This window comes from Coloeus monedula (genome assembly GCF_965178545.1).
Source record: "Coloeus monedula genome assembly, chromosome: 14".
Classification (NCBI taxonomy): Eukaryota; Metazoa; Chordata; class Aves; order Passeriformes; family Corvidae; genus Coloeus; species Coloeus monedula.
In genome coordinates this window covers 13115844-13128845 of record NC_138794.1, presented here as the reverse complement: position 1 = coordinate 13128845, position 13002 = coordinate 13115844, and the positions used below count along the sequence as shown (strand labels likewise).

Below are 13002 nucleotides of genomic sequence, written 5' to 3'. Positions count from 1 at the left end.
AGGCAGCCAGGGCTGGCCAGAGCTCCAGTGTCCAGCCTGAGGGACAACGCAGGATGCTGCAGCAGGCAGCATCTCCCAGGCAGGGCACCCTGGGAATGTGCCCTGGTCACGGGCTGAGGGTATCCCAGCAGCTGGAGGAGGGAGGCATTGGTGCACACCAGCTCCTGGAAGCAGCTGGGACACACAGTCCTGCACGGCTGCCAGAAATCAGCGTTCCCCCACACCCACAGGCTCCAGCCCTCAGAGGAGCAGGGCTCTGCTCCCAAGCTCTAAGGCACTGGGCGTCTGCGCCCGGGACTGGAGACCGCCACACAGCTGAGAGTGCCACACCCGGAGGTTGGTGAGCAGAATCTCACGGCTTCCACTGCCCCGGAGTTGGATGCCCCAGAGCACGCGGCTTCCTAGGAAGCAGCTCCAGGCGCCCTCCAGCATGTACCCAGTGGGGAGGTGCTCGGCCCCTAGCAGACCCCGAGCCGAGTGGGCAAAGAGCCGCTCCAGTATGGCTTGCTGGGGCCCGGCGTTCTCCCTCAGGAAGGTGTTGCTGCAGACCGTGGCACTGAACTGGGCAGGGTCGCGCTCCCGGCAGACCCACGCCGAGCGCCCGTCACCCGCAGATAGGTACCAGGCTGCGTTGACGCAGGCGGCCCCTGGGTCCCCCGGGCGCTGGCCGAAGCCCCGGACGCTGCTGAAGAGGTTGCAGGAGAGGTAGACGATGAAGCTGGAGATGGCCGGCAGCCCGGGGACGCTATCGTTGCACACAGCCTCCAGTGCAGGCGGCAGGAGCGAGGTCTGGCCCCAGGGCACAGCCGCTGCTTCCCGGGGAACGGGGCTGGAGGCAGCCGGGGAAAGGCGGCAGGGCAGGGAACACCCCGGCCGCGAAACCCGGGCGTCCCAGCTGCGATTGTGGCGAAGCTCCTGAAAGACAGCACCTGGCCAACAGCCAGCGATCAGGATCAGCGATCCGGTGCGGCCCAGAGGAGCCGGTGTCTGCGGACCGGGGCCCGCTGCCCATGGCCGGGGCATCCGGCATGGGTCATTGCCTGTCCCGTCCTGACAGGGAACCCAGCAGGGCTCACGTCCGATCCCAATCCGCCCCCGGGAGCGGCCGCTTCCTCCGCGCTGCCGGAGCCGCCCCGCCGCAGCAGCTCCGCGCTCACCAGGCTCCCGGTGAACGACGTGGTCGTGCGGCGGTCCGACTCACCAGAGCAGCAGCCGTGGCAGCGTCCCTGCGGGAAGAGCGCGGCCGTCAGGCGGCACTGGACACCGGGAGCGAGCGCGGGGCCCGTCGCTAGCGGGGCGTGGGGCCCCCAGTGCCAGCGCCGCCGTCCGCAGCAGGGCCTCCCGCAGCCCCGGGACGCCGCCCCGAGGGGACCCGCATGGTCCGGGTCCGGGACTCGTGTCCCGCATCCCAGCCTGCCCAGCTCGAAGCTCCCCGGTGCGACCGGGGCGCCGGGTGAGACCGCCCGTGGGAGAAGCCGAGGAATGGGACCGGTAGCCGCACCGGGCCCGCTGTTCGTTCGCCGGCCCCTAACTGGGTGAAGGGCCGGGAAAGCTGTTCCGCTGCCCCCCGTGCGGCCCTCGAAGTCAAGGCAGCCCTCCTTGCCGGCGGGCACCCCGCAGGATCCAGCTCCTTAGGCGGCCTATGCCTGGGGGCCGCATCGTTGGGCCCGGGCCTATGTCACAGCCGGAACGTCGCTGCTCAGTAGCGGTCAGGCTTGGGACGCGGGGACGGGCGCGAGGTGTCGGAGTGCAGCAGCGGTCTGTCCCGAGTCAGTTCCTGCGGGAAGAGCCCAGCTTATCGGGAGTGCAGAGCAGTCCCCCCGGGAGCGGGTGTCTGCCCTGGGAGTCGTTCCCTGGGCCCGCGCAGTAGAGGGGAACGGCTCTAGAGTAGGCAAGGGATGAGGGAGCAGAACCGGCCCTCGAGCACGCATCTATCCACGGTATCTGCACTCCCGGAGGGCCGTTCTCACTCGCCGGGGTTGGGTCCTGCAGCACCAGCAGAAGCAGCATCCCCAGGTTGGGAAGGGAAGAAGCTATTTCTGCGTCCTGCGGGCAGCAGGAGCGAGTGACGGGGAGACAGACGAGGTCCCGCAGGTCCCGGAGCCCGGCTCCAGCCCTCACCACTCCCGCATTCGCTACGGCTCCCAGCCTTTCTCCGACACTGGTAGCCCCAGAGACCCCTGTCCCACAGACCGCCGAGACGTACTTTTGACACACCTGATACTTCCCCCCGGCATGGGACCCTGCCCGGTCCCTGCCTGCTCACGCCGCTCGACGCAGCCACGCGACGGAGCTGACTCCCGCTGGCCAGCCCCACCACCGCAAACGGTGCCGCGCTTGTGCATTATTGATTACGGGAACCCGGCAGGGGCGGAAGCAGCCGGGCGGCAGGGCACTGCCCAGGGCTGTGGACACTGCCCGGCCCGGGGGCCCTGCCTGCCCCACGCCGGCCGGGAAGGAACGGCCCGGCCCGGCCCGGCCCGGCCCCGGCAGCGCTGGCGGGGCGGTGGGCAGCGCCCCCTGCCGGCCCCGGGGCGCGCAGCATCGGGGCGAGTGGCGAGGGGACCCCGGGCCGGCGGGGCCTGTTTGACGGGAGTCGGCGGCCGCACGGCGCTTCCCGGGAGGCGGTCCCGGTCCAGGGCTCTTTGCCGCAATGGCGACGATGAAGTCAGAGATGTCGCACGAGTTCTTCCCGCAGCCCTGGGGCCGACCGCCTGGTCGGCTGGCGCAGCTCAATATTGGTGACAAAAATACCAGAAACAGCCCAGCCGGCTCCCCCCGTGCCGGAGGTGAGCACCTGATGACGGCTGGCCCCAATCATCAGCTCTGGGGATACGGGGAGCAGTTGCTAAAACTCAGTGGTGAGCGGAAGGGACCTGATGACAAGGCCAGGGTAGGAGCACGTGGGTTCTAATGCGAAACGGGGTGATGGTGGAAAAGGTGGATGGATGATGGAAAAGATGGTGAGGTGGAAACGGGGGTACCGAAAACGTTTCCCCGCTTGATGCATTATCCCCCAAGCTCCACCTGAGCTGCCCGGCCCCCTGCTAAAGGAGGTGGCGCTGGGAGGGTGAGAATCGGGGTTTTGCGCGGGGACAGCCCCAGGCCCTGGCGGTGCCAGGGCAAGGTGGCACGAGTTGGGAGCAGGCTGTGCCTGGTCAAAGCTGGGGGCGAGCCGAGCACCCCGGCAGGGATGGCACAGCCGAGGGTCCTTCAGACCGCAGACCCCAGCAGAAGCGCAAATGCCGACGGATGGGGTTACAGGGAAAAGACCCGCTCCCGGGCTTGGCTCGGGGCCAGGGGAACACCGGACTGCCTCAGAGCCGGAGCGTGAGGGGCAGTGAGCGAAAATGCGGGGTTGCGGTGAGTCCAGCAGGCGAGCCTGCAGCGAGCCGAGCGCTGTCGTGCGGAATGTGCTGGGCACGTGTCACCGCTGGGCCGGCACGGCGCGATACAGACACGGTGGCCACGGCGGGGTTAATGCAAACGCATCAGGTCAGCGAAGCCCCCGGAGACCGACAGCGGACTCGGCAGCGCGCGGCCCCGCGGAGCCCCCGCGACACTCGGTCCCGGCCGGGGCAAGGGCAGACGCTGTGTTCGGCGGGACACAGCAGGCCGGGGCCGTGGGAGGGGACTGCACCGTGCATCGAGGACGGGCCCCGCCCCCGCCGAGGCCCGAGCAGCGTCGAGAACCGGGGCGATGAGGCGGAGGGGCGGGCCCGGCTGCGGAGACCCCGCCCCCGCCGCCGGCAGCCCATTGGCCGGCGCCCGCGTAACGCAGCGCCCAATCAGGAGCTGCCACACGGCAGATCCGGATGCGGGGGCGGGACTTCCGGCTGCGGCCCCGGCGCTTCTTCAGCCGCCGCTCCCGGACCTGCCGGACCCGGACCCGCCGCTCCCGCCGTCATGATCGCGCCCCGGGCCCTGCTGCGGGCCCTGCCTGCCTCACTGCTGCCGTTCCTGCTGCTCGCCCTCGGCGCTCGCGCCTCCGACGTGGTGGAGCTCAGCGATGCCGATTTCGAGAGTGGCCTGGCGGAGCGCCCGGGGCTGGTGCTCGTGGAGTTCTTCGCGCCCTGGTGAGGGGCTGCTGGGGGCGGGGGGCCGGGGGCGGGCCGAGACGGGTACTCGGCCGGTCTGACTCCCTTCCGTGCCCCTAGGTGCGGGCACTGCAAGCGGTTGGCGCCGGAATACGAGTCGGCCGCGACCCGGCTGAAGGGAATCGTGCCTCTCGTGAAGGTGAGCACAGGCTCCTGCGTTGGGGCCGACCCGGAGGCGGCCAGCGACCGCACTTCTGCTCCGCAGATCCGACGGGCGTCGTTTCTTTGATGCCTTGGAGCCCTAAAATAATCTGGAAGCCGATCCTTGCAGGGCTGCAGCCGCGCAGCTGGTGTGCAGAGGGTGTGTGAGCGCTCGCCCCAGCCGGGGAAATAGGCTTGCTCTGAGCTGTGTGATGAGGCTGTGAGTGAGCACCGTGCTTCACATACCCATTGAGGCTTGCTGACCAGAGGAAGCTACAATCTTTCTGCCACAAAACTTGTAGGGTTTTCTCAAATCAGAATCTCTCTCTTTCTTTATGGGAAGTGGCATGGAGTCTTGGCACCATGCCGTCCTGGTCAGGTCAGCCTGTTTTCTTCAGGTGTTATATGAACTTCAGGATTGATGAGGTGCTGAGAAATTCCTTGTCATTGATTGCAAGAAGCTATCCTTTCTAGTATTTTTTTGATGTGTAGTCTGGTGAAACTTGAAACTATTTAGTCTTTCCAGTATTTTCTCAAATATTTTTCTGGGCCTCTCACTATACCTGTGCTACCTCTTTCCCAGTCTGCACTGTACAGCAGCAGGCAGTGTGTGACAGATCCCTCTAGTCCCTTGGGTGGGTTGGGTGTGTTAGGGCTGATCTCAGGCTGAGTAGCAAGATTTCTTTTCCTTTAGGTTGACTGTACAGCAAACTCCAACACCTGTAACAAGTATGGAGTCAGTGGATATCCCACATTAAAGATTTTTCGAGATGGAGAAGAGGCAGGGACCTATGATGGGCCCAGAACAGCAGGTAAGAGCTGCTTGGCAGCATCTGGCTTGCTGAGCTGCTGCAGGAGGCAGGCCCACATGTAACAGCCTAGTGTCCCGGGATGCAGAGAAGGTTCCCACCTACCCATACATCCCCCAACCCCTTACTGTTTCCAGAACTCTGTGCTGGCAAAGCCTGGGATGTTTATTTTCCCTTAAAGCTCTCCTTTAAAGGTGAAGGTTTCCACGTTAGCTCCTAGCTCCCAGGATGCTAGAAAGTTCCTCTGTGAAGCTGATGGGAGCAATCCTTCAGTTCACATATGTGTTGTATGGGAGATGTGTATGGATTCTGCAGAGACAATTTTTGGTTTAGGAAGCTTGAAAAATGTGTTGTGGAACTTGGTATTGATCCCTTTAATTATTTTGCTAATCTTTCAAGATGGGATTGTCAGCCATCTCAAGAAACAGGCGGGACCTGCTTCGGTGGCTCTCAGTTCTGTGGCTGAGTTTGAGAAGTTCATTGGCGATAAAGATGCTTCTGTCGTGGGTGAGTAGAGGTAGTGCATCGTGAAATGAGTGGGCGCTGGGCTCCGGGAGCTTGTGTGGAAAGATCAGAGGCAGTACCACAGGCTGTAGCAAAAGAAATTCCAGATGGACATGAACAAAAGCACTGCTGGTAATGAGAACAATAAAGCCCTAGAACATGTATCCAGAGGGATTTTAAAACATCCAACCTGAAAGATTTTCACAACTTAGTTGGACAAAGCTTTCAGCAACCTAGTCTGACTGGGGCTGGTTGTACTTCAAGTGGGAGATTGGACTTCAGGACCTCTGGGTATTCCTTCCAAACTTTTTTATTTTTTTCCTGGCCATCTGGCTTTGTTGGCTCCCCTGGTACCATAGTATATATTTTCCAAAAGTTGTTGCTTTCTTTGCTGGCTGACAACAGGTAGCTTTGGGTGTTGGAAGGTGCATTTGTTGGTCTGGTGTCATCAGAGGACTGTTGGCATCTGGTGATGTGTCTGTGGTTACATGTGGCTACAGCAGATGGTGCAGCTCAGGTGCCATCTTGTAGGTATAACCACATGAGTATTAATCAGCATTCCTAAACTTACTGTTATTAAGTGCCAGTGGCTGTTGTTACACAGTCACCAGTGGATGTCTGGGTGTTCAGGGGACAGTTGTCCTTGGCTAAATGCCCAAGTTGGGCTTCTCCTGAGTACCATCCTGCTGCTGGAAAGGAGGGGGTGCAAGGAGGTTCCAAAACATGGGAGAGAAGCTGTCGAAGGTAAAGGCCTCAACATGCATTGAAGGACTGGATTCAGGACTGATCCCAGTGCATTGTAGAGAAAAATGCTGAGAGCTGCAGAGGGTCCGCAGCTGGGTTGGTTTGAGGTCACAGTCTCCCCTTCTGCTGCAGGCTTCTTTGGTGATGCATCTGGGGATGCTTACTCGGAGTTCATGAAAGCAGCCAACAGCCTCAGGGATAACTACCGCTTTGCTCACACCACCGAGGAGCAGCTGGTGCAGAAGTACAGGGAAGATGGAGAGTAAGTTACTTAATACAAAGATTCCTTGTTATTGAGGCATTTGGAACAAATTCATGGATGCCAGTTGTTAACTGGTTTCACTTTCTAAACATAGCTTAAGGTCTGGTTTCTTCCCCAGCTGACAGTGGTGTTTCTTTTGAATTGAGATAGAAAGGTGTAAATGGGTAGAGGCTCTGAAGCATTCGTGTCTGCCTCTGGGTGGAAAGTATCTCAACAGAGACCTTTTACTTCCATATTCCTTGTTATGGTGGGAGTTTTGTTTCTCATTGTGGCCTGTGTCTGAATCATGGAGAAGGCTCTGACAGGTACACCTAATGCACTAGTGGCACCAAGAAGCTAGACAGTGTTGTCTGAGCTATGAACGATGAGCGGGGATTGTCACTGGAGATTGGGTTCTTGCCTCATCTGGCTGCTGTCCTTGGAGTCCCAGGGACATTTTGGACTAATTCACAATACCTGCTTCCCTGCAGAGGTATTGTCTTATTCCGTCCTCCACGGCTGACCAACAAGTTTGAGGAGAGCTCTATCAAGTATCCAGAAGACAAAATCACCAGTGGAAAGATTAAGAAATTCATCCAAGAGAACATGTGAGTGATTCTTCACCCGCAAATGTGACAGACTGGCTCCAGTTGGCTTTGTCCCTGTCAGAGCTTGTTTTCCCAGCTGGCATTGCTGCCACTCCCTGCTGCGTGTCTTGGCACTGCTTCACTTTGGGGACACCTTCTTGAAATCCTGGCCTGGCTGTTGGCATGCACTCTCCAGATTCTAACCACGATTCTGTTTAAAAACGGAACCTGTGAGAACTGTGCTAACTTTGGCCTTACTTGGGTCAGCTCTAGCCACTGATGTGGCTGGAGAGGGAGATTTGACTCAGAATAACCTGGTACAGGAATGAGCAAAGTGTTTCTTCTTGAGGCCTGATCAATCACGGCATTTAACACTCCCGGGTGGGAAGCAAGTGTGCTGTGTCAAGCTTGTTCTGGGGTCATGGACTCTGCTAATAACCTCTCTCGTTGACAGCTTTGGTATCTGCCCACACATGACTGAAGACAACAAAGACTTGATCCAGGGCAAGGACCTGCTGGTGGCATACTACGACGTTGACTATGAGAAGAATGCAAAGGGATCCAACTACTGGCGCAACAGGTGGGAGTGGTGGGGAGTAAATCAGCCTCGGACTGTTCCTGCCTTGCTGCAGTTCCATAGCTTGGGTGACAGTCCTCTGAAACCCTGCATGATTGCTCTTGCATCCCTGGTCCTTAGGGACTTAGACCTTACCCACAAACTGCCTCAGTGCTGTGGTGTACAATTCTGCCCTTCATGCCTGAGGCCCTGGGGTCACGCAGGTGGAGGACGGAAACACACAACACTTGCCTCAGTCACCACAGACACAAGCTTACTGGTCTGCTTCTCAGCACCATTTCTACAGGACTTGGCTCTGAAGAGCACTTTGTGCCGCTGAATTCATAGCCCGATGTGCACGTCATCCTGAAGGGTGTTACATCATGTGGAAGAAAATGTTCCAAGAAATAATGCTTTGTGGTTTTGTTTGTTATTTTTTCCCCTCAGAGTTATGATGATTGCAAAGAAGTTCTTGGATGCTGGCCACAAGCTGTCTTATGCTGTTGCTAGTCGGAAAACCTTTGGCCATGAGCTTTCTGAGTTTGGTCTGGACAGCAGCGTGGGCGAGGCCCCTGTCGTTGCCATCAGAACTGCCAAAGGAGATAAATATGTCATGCAAGAAGAGTTCTCGTGAGTTCTTGAACTTGGTGGTAGTGGGTGTCACTTGATGGACTTTGGTCTAGAGGTCTCTGACCAGATGATTTAACAAAGCTTTCCTCCAAGCTTTGTTAGCTTGGAGGAAACAGGAAAGCTCAATGTTCCAGCTGGAAGATGTCAGTGCTGGGTCAAAATGGCTCCTGCTCATGTGTTTTCCTGCTCTCTAGAAAGCTTGCAGCCCCTCCTGTTATACAAAGGGAGAGAATTTAATTCAAGATACTGAAATGTCTGGTTAGGAATTAGGGTGCAATAAAGGGCAGAAGGAATAGTTGTACCTTTCATTTTGAAAAAAAACCTGAAGGATACTGGAAGGCCTAAAACCTTGAATGGGATGTGCACCCAGCCTCCTGTCAGAGCCCTTAAGGACATCCTTGCACTTGTTCTGGGGTCTGCTAAGCCAGCCCCAGACTGGTGCTGTCAGAGATACAGGTGGCATCTGTTGTGTGGGTGGAAGGAGCTTAAATAAGCCTTGAAAGTTTCCCCCTCTCATGCTGTGTGTGTGATGATGGCTGTAACATCACTTTTCTTTTAGCCGTGACGGAAAGGCTCTGGAGAGATTCCTGCAAGATTACTTTGATGGAAACTTAAAAAAGTACCTGAAATCAGAGCCTGTCCCTGAAAGCAACGATGGCCCCGTAAAGGTGAGTGGTGCTTATGGCTGCAGAGACACTGCTCAGCAGCAGCTTCCTGTGCCTATGTGAAGTGCTGGTAGTGTGGCACAGTGGCAACTCAAGAGGCCTCTGTGGTGATAGAGGAATTACTCACTCCCTTGTTCCACTGCAGCTTTCTGAGGCAAGGGAGACATGCAGCTTGGGTTCTGTTTTTTTCTCTCAGCATAGTAGCTGCTGCTTGGCCACAACAGTTACATGTTTCATGAGTGCAGCAGCATCCAGATTTCCGGGGATTACACAAAGGCCTGCCCTCTTGGCTTGTGCTCCCTCATGGCATGGTCTTCCTATTGGTTGTGACTGCACTATTTTACTGGTTGTGACTCCATATTCATCTCATCATTGGGATCTGGTATAATTCCTGCCTTTCATCCTCCCAGGCAATTCTGCCCTGAGTAAGAGCATTCCCTGGCCTGGCTTTTTGATGAGTGCCTTATACAGGAGTGTGAGTCACAGGATTCACAGATGTTTTTGGAGGGATGGGGATGGTCTCATCCAGTCCTGCTAGGCTGATTGCTTGCTGGGATTAAAAAGACATGGCTTTTATCTTCCTGCAAGGAGACCATATGCAGACCTCACTCAGAGGTAGTGCTGGTAACTTATGGCAGGTTTTTACCTGCATGGTGAAGATGAGGAGTGCTATGTTTGGTTGTTGTGCTGCTCGCTGTGCAGGTGTGGGAGAACCAGGCTTGAGTGGAGTGTGTGGAGCATGTCATATCACAGCCTCATCTCTGACTTGGAAGGAACTAACTGGTTGGATCAAACCTTACAGGTGGTGGTGGCTGAGAACTTTGATGAAATTGTTAATGCACAAGACAAAGATGTCCTGATAGAGTTCTATGCACCATGGTGCGGCCACTGCAAGAATCTGGAGCCCAAATACAAAGAACTGGGGGAGAAGGTAAGTCTGAGACTCTTGCAAATGTGAACTAGAATTTTGCAGCAGTAAATGATCCTGCAGGTTGTTTTTAGCCTCTGTGAAAATGGGGCATAACTGTGCCTTCCTGAGGACTGCAAGTTTTGGTCTCTCTGGGGGGGGGGGCAAATATCTCACAGCAGGATCTGTGGTAGCAACCACACTGGTATATTTGGTGTGTGTTCTTGGCTAGGGCACAGGATTATTCCCTGATTCAGTGACTGGCCTCAACCGCCCAAGTTTCTTTTTGGGTCTTTTCCCTCTGCATGATGATAGTCTCCCATAGTGAGGGTTGGTGAAATGGCATTCCCTGTGCACTGTCCTCTGACACCACTGTCCCAGATTGTGCTGACTGCTGGGTTCCTGGATTTTGGAATTGGTTACTGATGGGTTCTTTCTACCCACAGCTCAGCAAAGATCCCAATATCATCATTGCCAAAATGGACGCTACAGCCAATGATGTGCCTTCTCCCTATGAAGTCCGAGGGTAGGTCTGACTGCTGTGTCACCACATGTCAGTGCGTGAGTCCATCTCTGTCTGACCTCGGCCACAGCACTGAAGAGCTGAAAGAGCCTCACGGGGAAGGGTGTGGGGGTTGCCAGGCAGTAGCTAGGTGACTGCTGGGCAATGGCTTGATGTGGAAAAATCAAGAGTGAAAACAAAATAGACTGATCTGCCTGGCTTCTCCAGGATTCTGGTGTCCTGGCTCTGCCTGGAGGTCTGTCCTGCTGCTTTGGAATCTTCTGTGATTCTGTTCCTGGCAATGTGAAAACAAATCCAGGCTTGCTGTTCCAAAAGCAGTTCAGCTAGCAAACTTGACCCTGTGAGCTCAGCCAGATCTGCGGGTGTGGCCCAGCTCTTGGAGGCCATACCTGGTGCCTCAGAGCCACTGAAGCACTGCCATGTTAAACCAGGGCAGTGTGGGATGTGAGTCCCTTCAGCTGGGGCTGGTCTTACAGAAATCAGAGCATGTCAGGAGCTCATGTGTTTCTTTCCTCTCTCCAGTTTCCCCACCATCTATTTTGCTCCAGCTGGCAAGAAGCAGAGTCCAAAGAAATATGAGGTGAGTGTTTTGCTGTTCTTGATGCTTTGTAAAGAAGTGAAGAGCATTCAGGTGTTCAAATCATACTCAGGCCTCTTTAGAGTTGGGGGTGGCACCGTGTCCTGTTACCCTGGGAACACACCTGATGGTACCTGATGGTGATGAATGCTCCTGCTGGGAGTGTTGTACTTTGTGCTGTAGGTCCTGGGGAGAAGTCTGCTTGCAGTCACCTGGGTCTCCTGCCTTGGCACCTGAATCCCCCTGAGGAGAGGGGAAGCCCGTGGCAGGTAGAGGTCTTACCTGACTGTTGTTTGCTTTCTGCAGGGGGGCAGAGAAGTGAGTGACTTCATCAGCTACCTGAAGCGGGAGGCAACCAACACTCCCGTGCTGCAGGAGGAAGAGAAATCCAAGAAATCCAAGAAGAAGGTGAAGGAGGATTTGTAAAGTACCTACTTGCCACCTTGTCAGGATGAGCTCTGTGAATTGGGGAAGCACTGGTCAGACTGGGGCCAGTTCTGGGCTGTGGAGAGCCAGTGGCCGTGTGGGCCGAGGGGCCCCAGCTGCTGTATCTAGTAATGTTTAATTTCCTGCCGTCTCTTAGCTGCACTGTTGTGGGGCTCCCCAGGCTGGTTTGTTTTGTGGTTTGGGAGGGGGTGGGGGTACAGTTATTTTCTAATTTTTTTTGTACATTTGGAGAAGTGAAACAATAAAATGACCCCCTTAAGAGCAAGTGTCCCTGTCTTGGGGCAACCCATCAGACCTAACAGTGGGATCCTGCTCTTTGTAGGCAGCAGCTTCCTGCTGCAAGTTGTTCCCTGCAGTGAGCCCTCCTAGCCATTGAGTACAGCCTTTAGTCCATTCTCCTCTTTGCTCAGCTGCCAGAGCCCCTCCAGAATGTAGCAGCAGCAGCTGTCCCAATGTGTTGGGCTTTGGGTGCTGCATTTGCACATGTTTTGGACTGGGGGACTCCACTCACAAGTGCCTTTGCTGTCTGTGTGCTGCCCTAGCAAGCTCAGAGGTACTGTGACTGTTAGATCAGAGCAGTGCAGGCACATGGAGCAGGCTGGCAAGGGCTTCCCTCAGCAGCAGCAATAAATCAGCTTTGAAGCTGGTGCAGGAGTAGTCAGGTGTAGAGGGAGGAGTGTTAGTACCTACAGCCTCTATCCGAACACAAGTAGGGCCAGGGCCAAGGGTGTTTGTCACAGACCGGTGCTTGGCTGTGGTGAGGGAAGATAAGACCAGTTAATTATTCCTTCTCGTGCTAAGAAACAGGCTGGTAGCTGTGAGTCTCTCTTAAGCAGGGGGAGGAGTAGACCGTGTGGTATGGCCTGTGACTGACCCTCTGAGGGTGTTCTGCTGCCCTTTGGAAAGGGCAGGAAAGAGATGGGCTGACCAGGTAGGGGCTGTTGCCCTGGCTCTGGGTTCCTGGACTGCATGCAAGTTGAAGTGAAGCTCAGCATACTCAAAGTATTGTTGCATGGCAGCAGTTACCATGGCAAGAGCCAGAGCTTGCTTTCTCTGTGGATTCCTCCCCCACAACTCAAGGCCTGGGTATCTTATGTTTTGCTGCTGGAATACTCCAGGTACAGTAGCTCATACAAGGTTTATGGTGTACTTCTTTGATTACAGTAGCTGTGCAGTACAACAGTTTCTTTCTCAGCTACATTAGTATCGCAAACCACATCTACCTTCTTGTGCTCTGCTGCTGTGGCAGGTGCTCTGTCCTCTAATGCATGCAGGTGTCGAGGCACCTTTGGAGGAGCATGTGATGTCCAGTGGCTTCTGCACAGACTGGCAGGAGCCCTGCACCTGGCTGTGGGCTCCAGGCACTGCTGCAAGGAAAAGGAATACAACAGGCTCCACTGACAGCTGACAGTTGCCCATGGAACACCAAACTGGAGTTCTGCTTCCTTCATGGGCAGGGCGGTGCCCTCCATCAAGCCAAGGAGAGCCAGGGAAGTGGTTCTGATCCTGGCTTTGCTCCCTGGTTTGTGACTGTTCACCTGGTGGCAGCTGGGGCACTGAACACAGGTAAAACT

The 13002-nt window shown here is 56.2% G+C and overlaps 1 protein-coding gene across 1 annotated transcript; it reads left to right on the top strand.

The window, feature by feature from the left end:
* The first annotated feature begins 3832 nt into the window (after window positions 1-3832).
* Window positions 3833-11689, top strand: PDIA3 (protein disulfide isomerase family A member 3). The gene is made up of 13 exons (XM_082290526.1): window positions 3833-4076; window positions 4158-4236; window positions 4933-5050; window positions 5447-5554; window positions 6428-6557; window positions 7028-7144; window positions 7578-7703; window positions 8127-8309; window positions 8869-8977; window positions 9777-9905; window positions 10328-10407; window positions 10927-10984; window positions 11288-11689. Exons 1-13 carry the CDS (start codon window positions 3907-3909, stop codon window positions 11405-11407), a joined length of 1527 nt encoding a protein of 508 aa, XP_082146652.1. The 5' UTR covers window positions 3833-3906; the 3' UTR covers window positions 11408-11689.
* Window positions 11690-13002: the final 1313 nt, after the last annotated feature.